This window comes from Geotrypetes seraphini, chromosome 14 (genome assembly GCF_902459505.1).
Source record: "Geotrypetes seraphini chromosome 14, aGeoSer1.1, whole genome shotgun sequence".
NCBI lineage: Eukaryota > Metazoa > Chordata > Amphibia > Gymnophiona > Dermophiidae > Geotrypetes > Geotrypetes seraphini.
Window position 1 is genome coordinate 24,244,259 of NC_047097.1, and position 19,186 is coordinate 24,263,444.

General features: G+C 40.4%; 2 protein-coding genes across 5 annotated transcripts in view; one reads left to right on the forward strand and one right to left on the reverse strand.

Moving 5' to 3' along the window:
* Window positions 1–14,310, forward strand: part of PDE8A (phosphodiesterase 8A) — a 237,476-nt gene extending 223,166 nt beyond the window's left edge. For all 4 annotated transcript variants that reach the window (XM_033920337.1, XM_033920336.1, XM_033920333.1 and 1 more), the window contains 2 exons: window positions 3,375–3,504; window positions 12,944–14,310. In XM_033920337.1, coding sequence (XP_033776228.1) covers window positions 3,375–3,504; window positions 12,944–13,050 — 237 coding nt within the window. In that variant the 3' untranslated portion in view covers window positions 13,051–14,310. The remainder of the gene's footprint in view (window positions 1–3,374; window positions 3,505–12,943) is intronic.
* The window catches only part of FSD2 (fibronectin type III and SPRY domain containing 2), a 60,429-nt gene that overhangs the window by 3,455 nt on the left and 37,788 nt on the right, over window positions 1–19,186 (reverse strand). The window lies entirely within an intron of this gene.

Consider the following 19,186-nt stretch of genomic DNA (forward strand, 5'->3'; position numbering starts at 1 on the left):
GATGGACTCCTCAGGCCTTTTTACCCTTATACCATGCCAGGTTTGTGCTGGATGGCCAGTTGAGGAGTGTCCATGTACCATGTGCGATGGAGTGCACGGGGAAGGGTGGGAGCCTCAAGCTCAGCCTTCAAGTCCTCCAGGGCAGGGGATCTGCAGGAGGCACCTTTCCAGAGGAAGAGATCCTTCCCAGGACCCTCCAAAACTGTATTGACCAAGCACAGTCATGTGGGTTCCATGTAGCATAACATGTTTTCCCATTCCTTGTGTTTGTTCCTTATATGTTCCTTTCATAACTCTATTGTAGTTCCTTCCCCCTTTCCATGTATAATCTGTATGGTTTGTCCTTAGTTTGAAGATATCTGTGTTTTAAACTATTGTACCCCTTATATTTTATTAATATTGTACTTTTCGCCTAGAATTTTGATAGGCATGTAATCAAATTTTAAATAACTATGAAACTATGAGGACTGGCAGAGGGTCCCTACCTGGGTCGGTGAGACCCCAGTACAAGGATTCATCCCGGATTTTTGTGAGCTGTATGTGGAATGCCTAGATTTGATCTGCTGTGGTCCTCAGCATATGTTAGCGTACCTGGCAGCAGCGTAAGCATTCTCCCCTCAGCAGCCACCCTGACCAGACGAGGATGCAGACTTAGATCTAGATGGCAAGTTCGATTCCATGCCACTTTTATCCCAGAATGAAGTTTCCCTTGGCAGAGTGTGCTTCCATGCAGGAGAACAATGATCAAGAAGTGGTGACCCTTGATCAGGAGGAAGACTCCATAATACACCAGCTGTTCAGGGCCTCTGCATTTTCGAGCATTATTCCCATCTTGCTGCAAGAGTTAAAGCTGAAGGTCCCGCCAGCTTCCTCTTTTCAGTGCTCAGTTATGAGCAGTAATGTGGCTCCGCATTTTTTTCCCTCACATCTGGACATCACTAAGCTGGTCACTGAGCACTGGGAGTCACCAGACGGATCCCTTCGAATGGCTAAAACAATGGCCAAGCTGTATTCGATGGTGCCAGATTTCCAGCAGATGTTTGTTAAGCCAAGAGTAGATTTGCTGGTGGCACAGGTCACCAAACTAATCTCCCTGCCTAGCAAAGGAAGAGTGATGTTAAAGGATACTCAGGATTGTAAAGCTTTGGCACTAAGGATTAAAGCAGTGATTCTCAACCCTGTCCTGGAGGAACACCAGGCCAATCGGGTTTTCAGGCTGAGATCTACAAATCAAAATCTCTTATTGATTCCGTCTATAAAAGAATTTTACTACACACGTAAAATAAACTTCGCGGTAACTGCTCCGACATTGTGGAATTTTCTTCCACAACTTCTCCGAGAAGAACAAAATCTTGAAAAATTTAAGAAAAACTTAAAGACATTCTTATTTCGTGATGCTTTTTCTTCTACTTAATTACTTCACTATTATCAAAGCTATATATATTTCTCTACATTTTACATTTTTCCCCATCCTATATGTTTCAACCTCTACCCCTCTTTCTCCTTTTCTTTCTAAAGTGTAACTTTACCCACCCATCCCCTTTTATCCTCACACTCAAGTTTGTTTTGTTAAAGTCATTAATGTTTTACTACACATTCTAAATTATCTAATATTTATTTAATTTACTTGTATTTTTTAATTATTTTTATAAATTGTGTAAACCGGCCAGATATTTGTTTGATGGTCGGTATATTAAAATTTAATAAACTTGAAAACTTGAAACTTGCATATGATGGAAGTGATAGACATGCAAATTTGCTTCATGCATATTCATTAGGGCTAGCCTGAAAACCCAATTGGCCTGGTGTTCCTCCAGGACAGGGTTGGGAACCACTGGATTAAAGCATCAGCCACGTCTTCCTTTGCTTGTCACACTCACCTGTCTCAGTCCTCAAACCCAATAGACAGTGAAGATCCTCAAATGCTTTGCTCTGGGTGAACTATATTGTGGATGCTCTGTATGATCTTGTCGGAGTTATGAGCAAGGTCTTGGGCAGGAGATACTATCTCTAAAGCTATGCTTAGCAAGTTTCCCTTTCAGGGGCAAATGCTATTTGGCAAGGGCCTAGATGACCTCATGGCCAGTGTGGCAGGCCATCACCCCAAGTCTTTACCAGACAGCAGACCCTGTTGACTTGGAGTTCGGGACAGAGCAATTTTCAAGGCCCCTGAAGATTTTGTATGTATTCAGGAGGCCAAACGAAGCAAAGACGCTTTCAGGGATCGTGTCAGAGATTCAGCAGGGGCAGGAGACAGTAAGCCTGAGGCTCTTGCTCTTCACTAGCTACTAAGAAAGCACAATGATGCCAGGCCAGGAGCCTTTAAGTCGGTCTTGTCTCATATTGGCACAGATTATATTTGTTATAGAGCAGAACATAATTGTAGTGTTGGGGAATTTTCCCTGTTTTCCTCCTTCCAATTATATCTTTTATTACAGTGCTACTTGATTGCTTTTGTACAAACTGAGATGGCAGGAGCTTCATCTAGAACAGTGTATGAAGATAATCTGTGACTTTCTATGAAACATGCAATATTTGCTATATGTAGCATGTAACATATTGCATATCTGCAGAACCATCCTGAACCAGAAGTATGCCCCATGCGATGTCCCCGAAAGCTCATATTCCACCCACTTCATCGCAGCCAAGCAGGGAAGGCGATGGACATCACACATTTTTTGGATCTCCTCCTATCTCCCTTGTGCACCGTGTAACCGCACTGCCCGCACATAGCTCACTATGGCCCTGCATGTCTGCATGCAGTTCCTGTGCATTATTGACCCAGTCTTGACCAACAGATATTGCCCAATACCAGCTTTGTCATTATAGACTTTTGCAACTTACTTGTTTTCATTGTTGTGTTTAGTTAATTTTCATAGGTATAGCTTTAGTTTGTAGCAAGTACCCTATGTGCCTCACATCCCTATAAAACTAGGGCCAGGTTTATTAAATGTGTTAATGCACATTAGGGCCTATTTACTAAACTGCGATAACTATTAATTCAGCAGTTACTGCACACTAACAGCACAGCTGCCACCTTAATAGTTAATGTGCCACATTCATGCTAAATTCCACTGTTGAAGTTAACAAAGAAAGAGGTGGGAAATTGGTGGGGCCTGCACCTCACAGTTAATGAGGCAGATAATAGGTTGCCTGACAGGCTCCAGTTGCATGCACAAGTTACAGTTTGCGGTGGTGCACAGAACAATGCAAACAGTAAAGCAGAAAACACAATCATAAAAACAAAATGATAAATATCAAAATTAAAATGCTCATGTCTGGATATAGCTAAGACAAAAGGGAAATAATGTAATTGTTCATCACATGTGAAGTATTGTATACTATCAAGAATTTACATTAATGCTCTTTTGCAGACTGATGAAGAAAAACGACAAGGGTTACCAGTGGTGATGCCTGTCTTTGACAGAAATACATGTAGCATCCCTAAATCCCAGATATCATTCATTGATTACTTCATCATGGATATGTTTGATGCTTGGGATGGTAAGTCAGAATCTGTAGACTTATTTTTATATTAACATATTAAATCTAACATGTCAATCTTTCAAAAAAAAAAAAAAAAAAAAACTGCTTCCTGTATTTGGATTTACAGCAACAGTGAAAGCTGTTAAATTCCATCACTATAGAGTCTCATTTAATAAATTTAGGGGCTGATAGTCAGTGCAGTTTAAATAGGAAGAATTCTCTCCTCTGGCTGCCATTATTCAACACCACACCCTACATAGCCAACAGCAACTCCCCCCTCCTTCAGCCACATACTTCAAAAACAAGATCGCAAACATCAGAGCCTCATTCAGCGGAACCCCCACACACATAGAGACATCATTTCCCCCTACAGAAAAAGAATCAGTCATAGCAGATAGAACCTGGTCCCATTTCTCACCCATACAATGGTCAGACTTCAACAATCTTTATAATAAATACAACCATGCAGCCTGAAACCTTAACCATTGCCCCCCATACCTACTGAAAACCTCAAGTACATTATTCCGCTCCCTGCTTCTACAATGGATACACTCTTTACTACTAGAGGGTCATTTCCCACAAGAACTCAGTGAAATCATCATAACTCCGATATTAAAAGACCCCAAAGGAGCAACGGACCAACCATCCAACTACAGACTCATAGCCTCAATCCCACTGTACGTCAAACTGATGGAAGGCCTCGTAGCCAAAACTTTAGCCTCATACCTAGATAGTCACAACTTACTCCACCCCACACAGTCGGGCTTCAGAGCCAAGTACAGCACGGAGACCCTACTAGGAACACTAATGGACACTGCAAGACAATACATCTGTACAGGCAAAAAAATCCTGCTCATACAACTAGACCTCTGTGCAGCCTTCAATCTGGTAGATCACGACATTCTTCTACAAACTCTAGACTCCATAGGAATCTCAGGCAAAGTACTTGCATCGTTCAAAGGCTTCCTACAACACAGAACTTACAGGTTTAAAACAATGCAAGAAAAATCAGAACCATGGTCCAACCCCTGCGGAGTTCCCCAAGGATCACCCCCATCACCCACACTATTCAATATATACGTAGCCTCCCTCAGCTCCTACCTAGACAAACATGGCATAACTTCATACAGCTACGCAGATCACATCACTATTCTCCTCCCCTTCGACCACCCAGAACCCACCATGACAAGCACAATACACAGAACACTCGAAACGGTAGCAACATGGATGACAGAGCACAAATTAAAACTTAATCCTGACAAAACAAACTTCATCCTCCTAGAAAACAACAAAACTCCAACATTAACAAATCTAGTAATAAACTTGATCTCATACCCAATTCAACCCACACTAAAATTTCTAGGAGTTATAATTGACAGAGGCGGTACCATGCAACTACAAATCAACAAAGTAATAAAAGCATTGTTCGTGACCATGAGAAATCTAAGACACATACGAAAATTCTTCAACAGGAAGCAATTCCTACTTTTGGTACAATCTCTTATCCTCGGACCAATAGACTACTGCAACATACTATACCTCCCATGCCCAGCGACCATGATAAAACAATTACAAACTATACAAAATACAGCCCTGAGACTCGTCTATTCACTGAAAAAAATATGATCATATCACAGAGGCATACCATGACTCACACTGGCTTCCAATACAAGCAAGAGTACACTTCAAATTCTACTGCCTACTTTTCAAGGCTATTGATGGAGAAAGTCCAACCTACTGGAATAACCGACTAACTCAATCCTCTTCAACCAGGCACAGGAGAACCCACTCACTATTCACACACCCATCATCCAAAAATGTCAAACGAAAAAAACTATATGACAACCTAATAGCCTCCAAAGCAACTAAACTGGACCGACAAATCACCATTCTGTTATCATCGACCACAGACTACAAAACCTTCAAGAAAGATATTAAAACCATACTCTTCAAAAAATACATAAAACCCATCTAGCACGACCAGTCCCTACCCAACCCCCTCTAACCCTCTCTATACCCTTAATGCTCTCTAATGTGCTTCTAACTACCCAACAAAGTCAAAAATGCTTCTAATTTACCCATCTCTTATTACCTTAAGATCTCGACTTATCTTTGGTAATTCTTATTACCCAGCATTTATCACCTTAAGATCTCGACAACTCTTTGGTACTTCTTAAGTAAATATTATGACATCGCTTATGCTATTCCAATTTGGTACTTCTTAAGTAAATATTATGACATCGCTTATGCTAATCCTGCAAATGTTTAATGTAATTCTTGATAACTTTGATGTAATCCGCCTTGAACCGCAAGGTATTGGCGGAATAGAAATCACTAATGTAATGTAATACTGGATGTAGGAGGTGAGAGGAGACGGATTGTAGATAGAAAGGGGGAGGGATCAGACCCACTGGATGAAAGTGGAAAGATAACAGACAAGTTGGAATGCCTGGGGAGAGAAAAAAAGACAGATGATGGATGTAAAGAAAAGGAGAGGGAAGGAAGACATTGAATGGAAGGGAGGAGAAAGGAGGAAAGAGAAAGATGGGGCAGACACTGAATAGAAGGGAGAGAAAGAGAATGAAGCAGATGCTGGGCTCAAAGGGGGGAGAGAAAGATGGGCAGATGCTGGATGGAAGGGGGAGAGAGAAGGGTGAATGATGGATGGGGTGACAGAGGGGGCAGAAAGGAGGAAGAGAGGAGCCAGATCAGATGCTGGGCAGAAGCAGGAGAAAGAGGGGCAGATGCTGGATGGAAAGACTGTTGCTGCTGATTCGTCGGGACTCGGGAGCTCAGCTCGGCACCGGACCCAGACCGGAAATTAGGTAAGCCTCAGGATAGGAACCCTGGGTCCATCCCCGTAGGAGTCCCGTCAGCCTTGGAGGGGTCCCCGTGGGAGTCCCATTGACCTAGAGCAGGGGTAGGCAATTCCGGTCCTCAAGAGCCGGAGCCAGGTCAGGTTTTCAGGATAGCCACAATAAATATGCATGAGATAGATATGCATCTCAAGGAGGCAGTGCATGCAAATCCATCTCATACATATTCATTGTGGATATCCTGAAAACCTGACCTGACTCCAGTTCTCGAGGACCAGAATTGCCTACCCCTGACCTAGGGAGATCCCCACGGGATTCCTGATCCCCCGTTCCCATGCAGACCTCTACCCCTGATCCCTTCACTCCAATACCCAACCCACCTCCCTGATCCAATCCACAATCTCCCCACATTTCATATCCCAAACCCTCATGGTACCCCCCATCCCAGGACTTTCCTGGAACTGATCTTTCATACTCTAGTGGGCCAGGGTGAGAGCAGCCCCCCTTCACTCCTGCCCCATCCAGTTCCAGGTTCAAAAAGAAACAATGATGACTTCTAGTAGTCTACTGCTTGTAATGAGCCTTCCATACAAGGCAGCTCAGTCACAGATTCTCCTAGCCAGGTCCTGGACAATATTCAGCCAGGCCCATGTAAGTATTTCATCTGGATCCCAGATGATTGTCATCTGGTTCTCTGATAACTGCTGGTGGCTCGCTTGTGCCCAGATATTTAATGCCAGCTTGAAACTGGTATTTGGCCATACTTTGGTTTTGCCAAAAATGCCAATGCATTTTTGGCTGACACCAAAAGTTAGTGCTATGTTCCCATAGTGTCCCCCCCTCAAACAGAAACAGGCTTCATTCATCCACCTACTCTCCCTCCCAACAAATAGGATTATCTCAACTACTTTCCTTCCACCCTCCAACAAAAATAGCCCTCACATCTCCTCCCTCCTTCCTACCTTACAGGCTCTGATGGTCTGGTGACATAGTAGAGGCAAGAGCAATGCCCTTGCTGGCTCCAGGCTGCAATCCCATTGGCAGTCTCGCAAGACTGGTGCTTGAGGTCATGGCAGCCATTTTGACAGCAAGGACAGATGTGAGTGGGGATCACTTCTGTCTCTACTTCACCACAAGACCTCTAGGAACTCTAAGGTGAGCTGCTCCTATTCAGAGGTTAGGGGAGAGGGAGGGAGTCAAGCTGCTCCTATTTAATGCTGGTATTTTTCCTTCCCAGGAATTAACCTGTAGCTTGATGTTCCAGGACATCTTAAAGGGGCCTAAGCCTCTCCAAGATAGAGTGCTTCCTCTCCCCCCTCTCCCAACAAGTCTATCACTTAGAATTCCTGATGATGGGTTCTGGGCAAAGAGCAATCCTTACACACTCCTGCCCCTTGCCAGCACCAGGTTCAAAATAGCACTGGCAACCCCTAGTGGTAATTTCACAGTACTATTGCTAGGGGATTACTGGCACTGTTCTCAGCCTGGTACCAATTGGGGGTCGCTTCTGTCCTGGAATCCCTAGATTACCATGGATTCTAAGAGATAAGCTGGAGGTGTCTTCATGAGGGGAGAGTATCTTTGATGTTGGGGGAGGGGAGTATGCTTCATTTTTGGAAACCTCTAGTGCCTTTAAGAAACAAAGTTTTTTTTATTTTTTTTTTCCATGAAATTTTATTGAATTTTCAATAAAACACAGAAACAAGAAAACAAAAACAGATGATATACATAAAAGATATACAAAAGGCACATTGCATTAACATCCAGATTTGGCACTATACAAAACAAATCTACATTAGGTGCAAACATCTTGTAAATATAACGAAAAAGGGGACCAAATTAAGGACATTTGTTTGAACTGGCCTCTATGTCTATATAACATAAGTTCGTATCTATGATGCTGTAACACTAGGTTCCACCAGTGATGAGAGTTAAGAAGAGTCGATGATTTCCAGTTAGTTAGGATCAATTTTTGTGCCAATGTTATCAGAATATCAAAGAGTTTTTTATGCTGATCTGGTAAAGTTATTTTAGGGGAATGTGACTTGAACATCACTATTGAAAAGGACAAGTCACTATGTACCTGAAAAATTTTTTGCATAACAGACCATATATCAGTCCAAAACAACTGGACTGTAGGACATTCAAACATCATATGTACAATGGAGCCTTTACCCTTTTCACAATTCCAACATGTGTTAGACGTTAAGAAGCCAGTGATATGAAGTTTGGGGGGGGGGGGGTCCACACAGCTTTATGATATAGGAAATACATAGATTGGATTGTGCTAGCCGACGATACAGCACATAGCGATTTTGACCATAGAAGTGCCCAGGCTTGGTTATCAATCTGAGAGTCACAATCCCTTTCCCATATATCTTGAAGAGTAGAGCAGGAAGGTTCATGCCACAGGAAAAATTGTTTATATAATTTGGACGCAACATGACCAAGAGTCAAATATTGCAAAGCCAGAGTATGTAAAGTAGGTGTTTGAGAAGAGAGTAGGTTAATAAACGATGAGTTAGATATACAATGATGGAGTTGGATCCATTTAAAAAAGGCAGAGGATGGCAAGCCAAATTTCTCTTTTAGGATATTAAATGGAAGCATTTTACTATCAGAATCTAAAACATCATAAAGAAATAAAATTCCCTTATCTATCCATTCCTTCCAAATAAACGATTTTTTATTAATGAGTATATTAGTATTAAACAACTAGATATAACAGGGGATTCAATCAAATAAATCAAAATGTATACAAGGACGTATTGAAATCAGATTTTAGTAGCTGGACCTCATTCACACCACATTAACAAAGACTTTGTAACCACACACCATCAATGAGACAACATATGAAAAAATAATATATATATAAGACAACGGAGAAAAATGAACCTCAATTGTGAGAGGCCAGGACTACACAAGTACCTGAGCCAACTCACATCATCACGGGTTCATAAAAAACTCCGTGTACATTTAAATAATTCTTCTGGACAATGCAATACTCCCCTGAAGTAGCCTTTTAGGAGAAACAGAAAGACTTTTCTGTTGGGACACGAACTGAGGAATCTTTAGAACCATCTGGTGAATTAGATCCAAGATGGCGATCTGAGAGCAGGACGCGCTGAGCTGCGTGTCCCAAGATCGTATTCGTTTGAATTTTTCCTAGCGGTTTTTACTTACCGTGATGCCGAAGAGACGGGGCCGGAGTGCCGCTTCTGCCTCGCGGCGTCCTGGAGCCCCGGGTCTCGGAAACATACAGGATCTCCTGAGGCGCATGCAAGAGGCCACAGCGACGTCGGATGGCGGCCCGCAGAGGACACAGGGAGGCGAACCCGTTGTGGATACTCCTGGGCCCGATATCACGCTGAGCCCTGACGTTAGGGCACCGCCCCCGCAGCCCCAGACGACCAGCTCTCCCAGGGGCGGGGAAACCCCGGATTCAATGGTTTTCTCCTCTCCAGAGGCAAGGAAGGATTTACTGGAGAGCTTTGAGGTTGGGGCCCATTTTTCCAGGGCCCCCATGGAGATGTCTGGGGGAACACCATCTCAATCTGAGGGGGAAGGACAGAAGACTCCCCTCGAAGGACTTCAGGACGGTGAGCAATTTACACTTACACAAACTCCAATTGTACTGATTAAACCTGCAGTACTGACTTTAGACTCTATTTGGGACTTAATGGCTGGTTTTGTTAAAAATATTACTCCTACATTTCAACAAATTGAAGAGAAAATTAAGGAACATGATAAGGAACTGAAGAACTTAAGAGAAGAAACAAATACTTCTAATTCATCAATTCAAAAAATAGAAAAAGAAATTGAATCATCGAAACAAATTCAAGAGATCTTAGTTAAAGACAATATTAACCTAAGGAAGAAGATTGAAATGCTTGAGAATAACTCACGTAGCAATAATTTAAGGTTAATTAATTTTCCAAGACTCGAGTTAGTAACACCTAGAGATATGCTTAAGAGATATCTAATGGAAAATTTAGAGATATCCGAGGACTCATTACCACCATTTTCAAGGGTTTATTACTTGCCTGATAAAGAACAAAATCAACAACCAAAAGTAAAATCTTCAGATCAAGAACCTTTAAATATTTCACAGGTTTTAGAAACATCTGAGAAGGATTTAGCATCACCAGCCACTATGATTATCACCTTAGCTTTGCCAATTGACAAAACATGGTTGTTAAAACTTTACTTTAAAAATAGACAAAAAAGCTTTCTTGGTTATAAAATATTAATGTTCCCAGATCTGGCACGGGAGACGCAAAGGCGCCGCCGTGAATTTCTTCTTTTGAAACCTGGGGTTTTATCTTTGGGGGCAACTTTTTATTTGAGACATCCGTGTAAGTGTATTGTATATTATCGTACATTTAAATATGTGTTTTTTGAACCATCACAACTGACTAACTTCGTGGCTATGTCTCGTCTGAATGTTAACAATCTTTGAGCCCTATAATTTAGATATTGTGACCCCTATCTCAATGCTATAGCTCTCAGTTTTCTGTTATTATTACTGTTCTTTTTTTTTTTTTTTCTTCGCCAAGTTTCTTTAATTCTTGGATCTTAATTTGTGGACTTGAGCATAAATAGTATAATTGTTAACTTAGGAATTATATTACTATTGTATTTGATATCCATTCTATTCTTGCTTTCTGTACAAGTGTAATACTTGAAATTTAAGTTGAAAATAATAAAAATATAATAAAAAAGAACCATCTTGTTTTTTCAGATGAGTGAACGTTTTTTCCTCTTGTTGCTGTTATAATTTTCATGCCTCTACAACTATTTACACCTGTGAAGTTGAGCTGTTGCCCTCGTTAATTTTTTGGTCAGTTTGGTTTCGGTTCACACTGAAAAATAGATTGTTAATATTGTTGACTTTGCTCACACATAAAAAGTTTGAAAAAGAAAAATAGTTTTTGAAAAAACGTATGAATGAGAATTATTTAAATGTACACGGAGTTTTTTATGAACCCGTGATGATGTGAGTTGGCTCAGGTACTTGTGTAGTCCTGGCCTCTCACAATTGAGGTTCATTTTTCTCCGTTGTCTTATATATATATTATTTTTTCATATGTTGTCTCATTGATGGTGTGTGGTTACAAAGTCTTTGTTAATGTGGTATGAATGAGGTCCAGCTACTAAAATCTGATTTCAATACGTCCTTATATTAGTATTAAACCATAGGGAGAGAGATGGAGATTTAAGGTAGGAGTGTTCAAGATGCAAGTCAAATTCAAGCAAGCATTTAGAGGTCATTTTCAATAGAGGATCATCAATAGAAGTATGTGGAGCAGTCACATAGGCAGGTGGCTGAAGAGGCTGCATTATTTGCTTTTCAATCTCAAACCATACTGGCGAATAAATGTCAGAATCTACAAACCAGAATAAACCTTGATGTATAATAAAAGATTTATGATAAGTATAAAAATCAGGGAAGAGAACTCCCCCTTGTTCTTTATTGAGTTTGAGTTTATGCAAAGCTATACGTGTTTGTTTGTTTCGCCACAAAAAAGAAGAGAGAAGCATATCTAGTTTTTGTAGAAGGAAGTAGGGAAAAGAAATGGGATCATAAGGAGAATATAATTCACTTTGGGCATAAGCATCATTTTAATGGTTTCAAGACGACCCCACCAAGAAATATGCAAAGGATGCCAGGATTGTATTAGGTTTTGAACAAGCTGAAGAATGTGATGCATATTTATATCAATAGTATCGGAGAGAGAGGGAGTAAGTTCGACACCTAGATATCTTAATTTTTCTGGGGTCCATTGGAGATTATATGGTTTGACCAGGGAGGAGTGAGCATACTGATTTAAAGGGAGAGATTCTGTCTTGTCTTGATTTAGTTTATAGCCAGAAAGAGATGAATAGTCAGTAATAATTTGAAGAAGTTCTTGAAGAGAAATTTCAGGGTCAGAGATGTAGAGAAAGACATCATCTTTTTTTATGTAATAAAATATTCATTGATTTATATGACGCACTTAAAATGATGATCAACACATTCTGGTGTTTTATTAATGATATATATTGATGTATTTTTGTTTTAAAATATCTTATGTTACTGTTATATATTGTGTCTTAATTTTTGTATATCTGTTCATTTGTAAACAGCCCAGGATATAAGATAGTGCAATATATAATTTTATTTATTTATTTTTTTTTAAATAAAGAAAAGAAAGTAGGCACCCTAGGAGAACCGGACCATGGGTTACAAGATTGATTGCAGATTCCATTATTCATGTACTGTGGGAGTCACTAACCTGCAAATCTAAACACTAAGGGCTCCTTTTACTAAGGTGCACTAGCGTTTTTAATGCACGCAGGAAATTACCATGCGCTATGCTTCTAGAACTAACGCCAGCTCAATGCTGGCGTTAAGGTCTAGCACGCAGGGCAATATAGCGTGCGCTATTCCGCGCATTAAAGCCCTAGCACACCTTAGTAAAAGGAGCCCTAAGATGCAGTGAAATCCCAACTCTTACCACTCTTTGAAACTATGTCTCTAAATAAGAAGCCCATGTACCGTAATCCTTTGATAGGTTAAATTACAAGTACATTATAAATTGCGTTGGAAAATGCTATTTACACATCAATATATAAAAGCCATGATTTTTCCTTTTCAATAGCATTTGCAGACCTGCCAAACTTGATGCAGCACCTGGACAATAATTTTAAATATTGGAAAGGATTAGATGAAAGACAGCTACGGACTCTCCGACCGCCTCTTGAATAGTGAGCAGATCCCAAAATGTGTAACCGTCCTGTCCTGAAGCATATTCATTAAAGCTCACCTTTGTTCATTTGATTATCCAGTTTGTTTTGGTCTCTACAGTGTTACAATAAGACCAGCCCCAAAACTTGTGGAACTGTGTAAACTACAAAGGAACGTGTGAGGTCAGGCTTCTGCAAACTGCAGTGTATAAACTTTTCCTGTTAAATTACACTGGATTGCTGCAGTATCGGGACTGACAAAGGTCTAGAGGTAAACATACCAGTATAAGAAGCTACAAGACATCCTCAGAAGACTATTGTCTGGAAGTAACAGCTTAAACCTCAATTTTGCAAGTGAAGGAAAGATATCTAATAGTGATCTCACAGATTTGTATGAGAACGCTGAAAGCTTTATAAGCACTTAAAAGAGGTGCAACAATCAGAAGACATTAGCATTCGACTCTTGGTAAAGGAGTTCTAATCTATGAAAAATAGATGTACTCTATTTTTTCACATCACGGAAAGTGCAATCATTCACTCCTGAGCACTACTGATAGTTTCTCTTAAAGAAATTTAGTAGCAAATTTAAAAAAAAAAAAAAAAAAGAATTTTTGAACTTGATTATTAGCATCTATGATTGAAATGTTTTATTTATTTTGTTAGATGTTCAATATTTTCTATGAATTTATAAGAAAGAAAAGCCAAAGCCGACTTTAGCTGCATTACAAATTTAAATGGTTCATAATCATACATTAATTGATGTACAGACCTTTTATTTTCATAATACAAATTACTATACAATGGCACATTTGTATTACACTGTATGGAAAGATACATATGTTTAAATATTGGTTTTGATTTTTATTGATTTAAATTACTTGATTGATAAGTCTCAAGAGAGAATATACGGTTACAGCAACAGATTAGATGAGGTCATGCTGTTCAGTTTTGCTGGCTGCCTAGTGATCTTCGTGCCGGACTGCTTTTTCTTACACAAAACAAACACAAGTTGAGACTTTTCATTCTTCTGCCCCCAAATTTTATAATAACATTCCCTATTAAAAGTCTGCCTTATTTTATACAGTATTTCTACAAAGCATTCCACAGAGTAGATGAGGGAAAATTTAAATATTTAATGAACTTCAACATTTTATAGTCTGTTTATTTTCCTTTGCAATGAAAATCCTTCTTTTGAAAAGTTTGTAAAGGTATGTACCTTCACAATTTGAATGACACATTCACAATAAAGAGCAGTAACAATAAAATGTATATTTTAAGAAGTGTCAATACTCTCTATGTTCCTTTTAAAATGTTTTTGTTTTATTTTTTATGTGCATTACCAACAAACTTGTGAAATTAAATTGTTTAGAACTTCCTGAGAGGTAGCTATGATAGACTGTAATAGGAACAAATTAAGAATATGCCTCGTGGAATTATTTCCAACTCCCTTGTGTATGTTCCTGTCTACATTGCCTCTGTGTGTGTCTGACCTGGAAGAGAGAGGGAAAGTTCAGCTTTAAATAGAGTGGCTCTGAAACATTACTTTAGTTTTGAGGAAATAACAACATTAAACAAGTTAGAGTAATATATTTAGTTATTAGATGCCAGCCACAGTCAGTGCTTTCAAAAGATGCATTTTATAGTTTAATTATTATTCACCACTAGGAGGCAGTATGCATAGTAACCAGTAACAAACTATAATAATAATAATAATAATAATTTATTTCTTATATACCGCTATACTGTGAAGTTTGAAGCGATTTATACTGTACAGTTCAATCATTAGCTGTCACCATTAGCATCTATTAAGAAAGCTGTAAGGTTCTTTCACTAGGTTTTCTCAGAGAGAAAATTAAACGTATATCTGAAACACTAAGACCCCAACTTAGCAAGGATAGTGGTGTGATCCTGGAGGGGGATGAGCAGAGTCTAATGTTGGTTGACAGACATTAGCTCTAGTTTTGCATTGCAATGTAAGCATCTCCCAACGTGTGAGGAATCAGGTCTACCAGGATCTTATAATAATTGGGGCCAAAGCCGTCCGGGCCCGGAGCTTTTGTAAGTTTTAAGGCTTTAATACCCGCCTGCATTTCACTCGCAGGAATAGGAGCATTCAGCTTGGCCAGTTGGTCAGCCACCAGGCGTGGCAACTCAAGATTGTGGAAGAAAGCATCCCTGTCTTGGTCTGATATCAGGTGTTGCGAATAAGAGTTTTAAAAAAAATGGACAAATCGGTGCCTAATCTGTTCACGAGTGTAAAGGCAGCCCTGCTTATCTTTAATGGACAGAATGATCTGGTGTTACCTTGGATGTCGAACCGAGTTAGCCAGGAGCCTTCCAGTCTTCCCACCCCATTTATAGAGCTGATATCATTGGAAGTAGATGTCCTTAGCTGCCCTCTGGGTCAATATACCATCTATCTGCTGTCTCACTTCTTGTAGCCAAGTTTTCTCCTCCCAGGACATAGTTGCCAAATGCCGCTGTCCCAGTACCTGTACCTCCCAAGAGAGCCTTGAGATCCGCCTCCTGCTTTTTCTTTTTGCTTGACACATAAGGTATAATAAACCCACGAAGCACAGCTTTGGAAGCCTCCCAGAAAGTCCATTGCGAATACAGCTAAGGTGTTCAGCAATACGAAGTTTGATAGCTCTCTTCATATGGCCAATGTATATAAGATGACAAGGCCACATAATACAATAAATAAGAAAAGGAACATAAGAAAAGTCATACTGGGTCAGACCAATGGTCCATCTAGCCCAGTATCCTGTTTCCAGGATGGCCAATTCAGTTCACAAGGACCTGGCAAAAACCCAAATAGTAGCAACATTCCATGCTACCGATTTCAGGGCAAGCAGTGTCTTCCCCCAAGTCTGTCTCATTAGCAGACTATGGATTTTTCCTCCAGGAACTTATCTAAATCTTTTTTTAATCCAGCTATGTTAACTGTGACAACTATGACAAGCTATGACAACGATGTTTCTAGCCCTAAGGCTATGCTGGCTCCCTCCACCGGAGCAACCGCAGGGAAGATTCCTCCCCTCGCTACGGCTGGTGAGCTCATCAAGAACCAGTCCATCAAAACTTGCCCGGGTGTAGAAGGCTCCACCTGGACAACCCCCTTGCTTTTGCTATGAGGCATCTTTCAAACTCCCCAGAGAGAATGTAAATTCCACGATCAATAGGAACACGACCAAGAGGTATGCAAGGTAAGACGAACTCCAGCTCCCAGCTGCTATCATGCTGCTGCCATCTTGCTTCTCCTCCATTTTATCATCTTGTTCTCTCTTCTTTGAACCTTTTCTAATTCCGTTATATCTTTTTTGAGATACGGTGACCAGAATTGAATGCAATACTCAAGATGAGGTTGCATCACAGAGCGATACAGAGACACTAGGCAGGTGGACACTGAAATGTCAGGGGCTCAACCAGGGAGGGTTGAGGGGAAGGATATATGAGGGAGTTTATAGTACATTACCACACCCCCTGCTAGATACTCCCTCATAGTGTCAGAGCCACTTTAACATATGTTGCTCTTCCCTAGGGGGAAGTGACATAGGAAAGGAGGAGTCCTGGAAGCAGCTGCCAGGAAGTATAAGAGGCAGGGCCAGAGCAAGGTAAAGAAAGCCCAGGGAAGAAGAGGAGTAATCTCAACTTACAATCTGTAAGCACTAGACATCCTGCTTGACTGAGGTAAGCCAACTACATTTTGCTGAAATACTGTGAGCCATATTCTGGGGTCTAGCTGGGGCCAGAACTGGTTACCTGACTGAAACTGTGGCAGCCATTGGCCACTCATAGCTTGGGCCTGGTAAGCCACAGGCTCGTTTCAAGACTTTTGCCTTTGAACTAAGAAACTATTTTTCCTTTCCCTGAGCCTGTGCAGTAACAGGCACCAGCGCTAACTTCAATTATGAAATACCTTTGAGTCCAAGTGCTCAGGAAAGCCCTGTCAGCTCCATTCCCTTTGACAGAATGTATCAGAGGGATAATAGTAACAGAGCCTCACAAGCAAGTAGGTTCAAAGGCTGTAATTTAAGTTAGCACCGGTGCGGGCCTTGGATGGACTCCAAGGCAGGCAGTGGGAGGGCAACAGAAGGAGAAAAGCTCTTCATTACTTGAGTTAGTGCTGGTGTTGTCCAGATCGTGTGGCTATTTGCCCCTCCCTGACGCCAGCCCTGGTACTGGTAAGACTCGTTAAGACTGGTTAAGACACCCCCCCTCTACCAGACCTGAGTTATGACAGAGCGGTGTCTTCAGGAGAGGTGGCATACACGAACAAATGAAACAGTTTGATTTGAGCATGGGGTGTAGTTGTAAGAGAGAAAATATTACTAAGAAGTAATTTTAACATGCCAGCTTAGACATTCCTCATAATAGGAACCCTTTATTCTCTGTCTGCCATTGCGTCGTCCTCACAGTCGTACCCAGCTTCCCGCTGGTGCCCGATCAGTTTCTGATGTAATATGATAATAAGCTAATTCTTCTCAACAACCTATGTATATTTTTCTTCTAACAATTTTGCATCTTATAATTCACTGACCGCTCAGTGTTCTCTTATCTATTTTCACTCTGTAATTCGCTGATTGTTTAGCTTTGCTTATTGTGAACCTTGTGGTTCACTGACCTTGTAACTCACCTTGTAATTTCACTGACCGTTCAATGTTCTCTTATCTATCTATACTCTGTAATTCGCTGTTTGTACAGCTTTTCATTGTGAACTGCCTAGAAGTCGCAAGATTATGGCGGTATAGAAAAATAAAGTTATTATTATTATTATTATTTTGGGCTAGACCTCTTTTGGAAGTGTCTAAATGCCAAAAAGGTACCCAAACTGACCAGATGACCACTAGATGGATTAAATAATGACCCTCCCACACATACTTCTCTCCCACTCCCACTCCCAAAATCTAAATGAAAGAATACATACCTGTCTCTAGGACAGCAGCACCTAGTTTGGGAAATCCTAGTAGAGCATCAGTTTTGAGAAGTTATATCTGCTGTGTATTTTGTGTGTATATGAAAAATGAATGGAAAAAATTGCATTACAATTAGTAAAGGGGGCGAGATGTGGGGCAGAGCTTGGGAGGTCTGTGGTTGGGGGTACTTAGCTTGAAGTAATTGAGAAACACTGCTGTACGCAATCAGCTGATCCAGTGCCTCTTGTCTCCGGCCCTCTTCCCTGCTGGCACCCCCTACTGGCATTTCAGGGCCCATCTAGAGGGCCTCTGCACATATGTGGACGTTGACGTGATGTTGTCATGCATATGCATGATGTCAGCCTGGTGATGTCCGCACACTTCTGGGTGCCTCTAGCCATGATCACTACCTTTGGTGTGCCCCGGCTCGATAAAGTTTGAGAGACACTGTGTTAATGCTTCTTTACTTGATTGTGCCATAATATCTTAATGCAATATATTACATATCCTACAATATTTATATTGTAGGATATATAATATAGTTTCAAGTTCAAGTTTATTAAAATTTGATGGTTCGCCTATTAAATCTAAGCGAATTACATAATAAAAGCATTATAGTATAGAACAATAAAACAAGTTATTTTACATTAACAATTTTCAAGGTGCTACGACAGATTGACAATACAGACGAACTGTGAAACATTAGGAAAGAACATTAGGGGATAATAGTTACAAATTGTAGTTTCCTCAAGGGAAGAAAGGGGGATGATGTGGGTAGGAACAAACGAGTAGGTTGGGGAAGATGTGTATGAAAGTATTGATTGTTTACATGTACTCCAAAGAGTTGTTCTAAAGGTTAAATGAGGATTTGAAGAGATAAGTTTTTAGATTAGTTTTAAATAAATTGAGGTCTTTGATGTTTCTGATATATACTGCATCTATTAAGTTTTTAGGCATATCCTATAGGGTATTGAGAAATACTGTATAGCGAATACTACTATATGAGCTGAAGAATCTGTTTGATGCCTTCTGCAAGTTTCCTGCGATGATAAAACCTATAGTCCAGACTACTGTACCCATCTCCTGGAAAGAAGTTTATTGAGGTAAGAACCTAATCTTCCCTTAAACATGTACAAAAAGAATGCTCACAGTCATTCTACAGTACTTAACTTGAAGAACATGCTTCAAGGTATTTGGTTTGTTTTTTGTTTACTGGGTGATTTATTTATTTTTTTCCCCTTA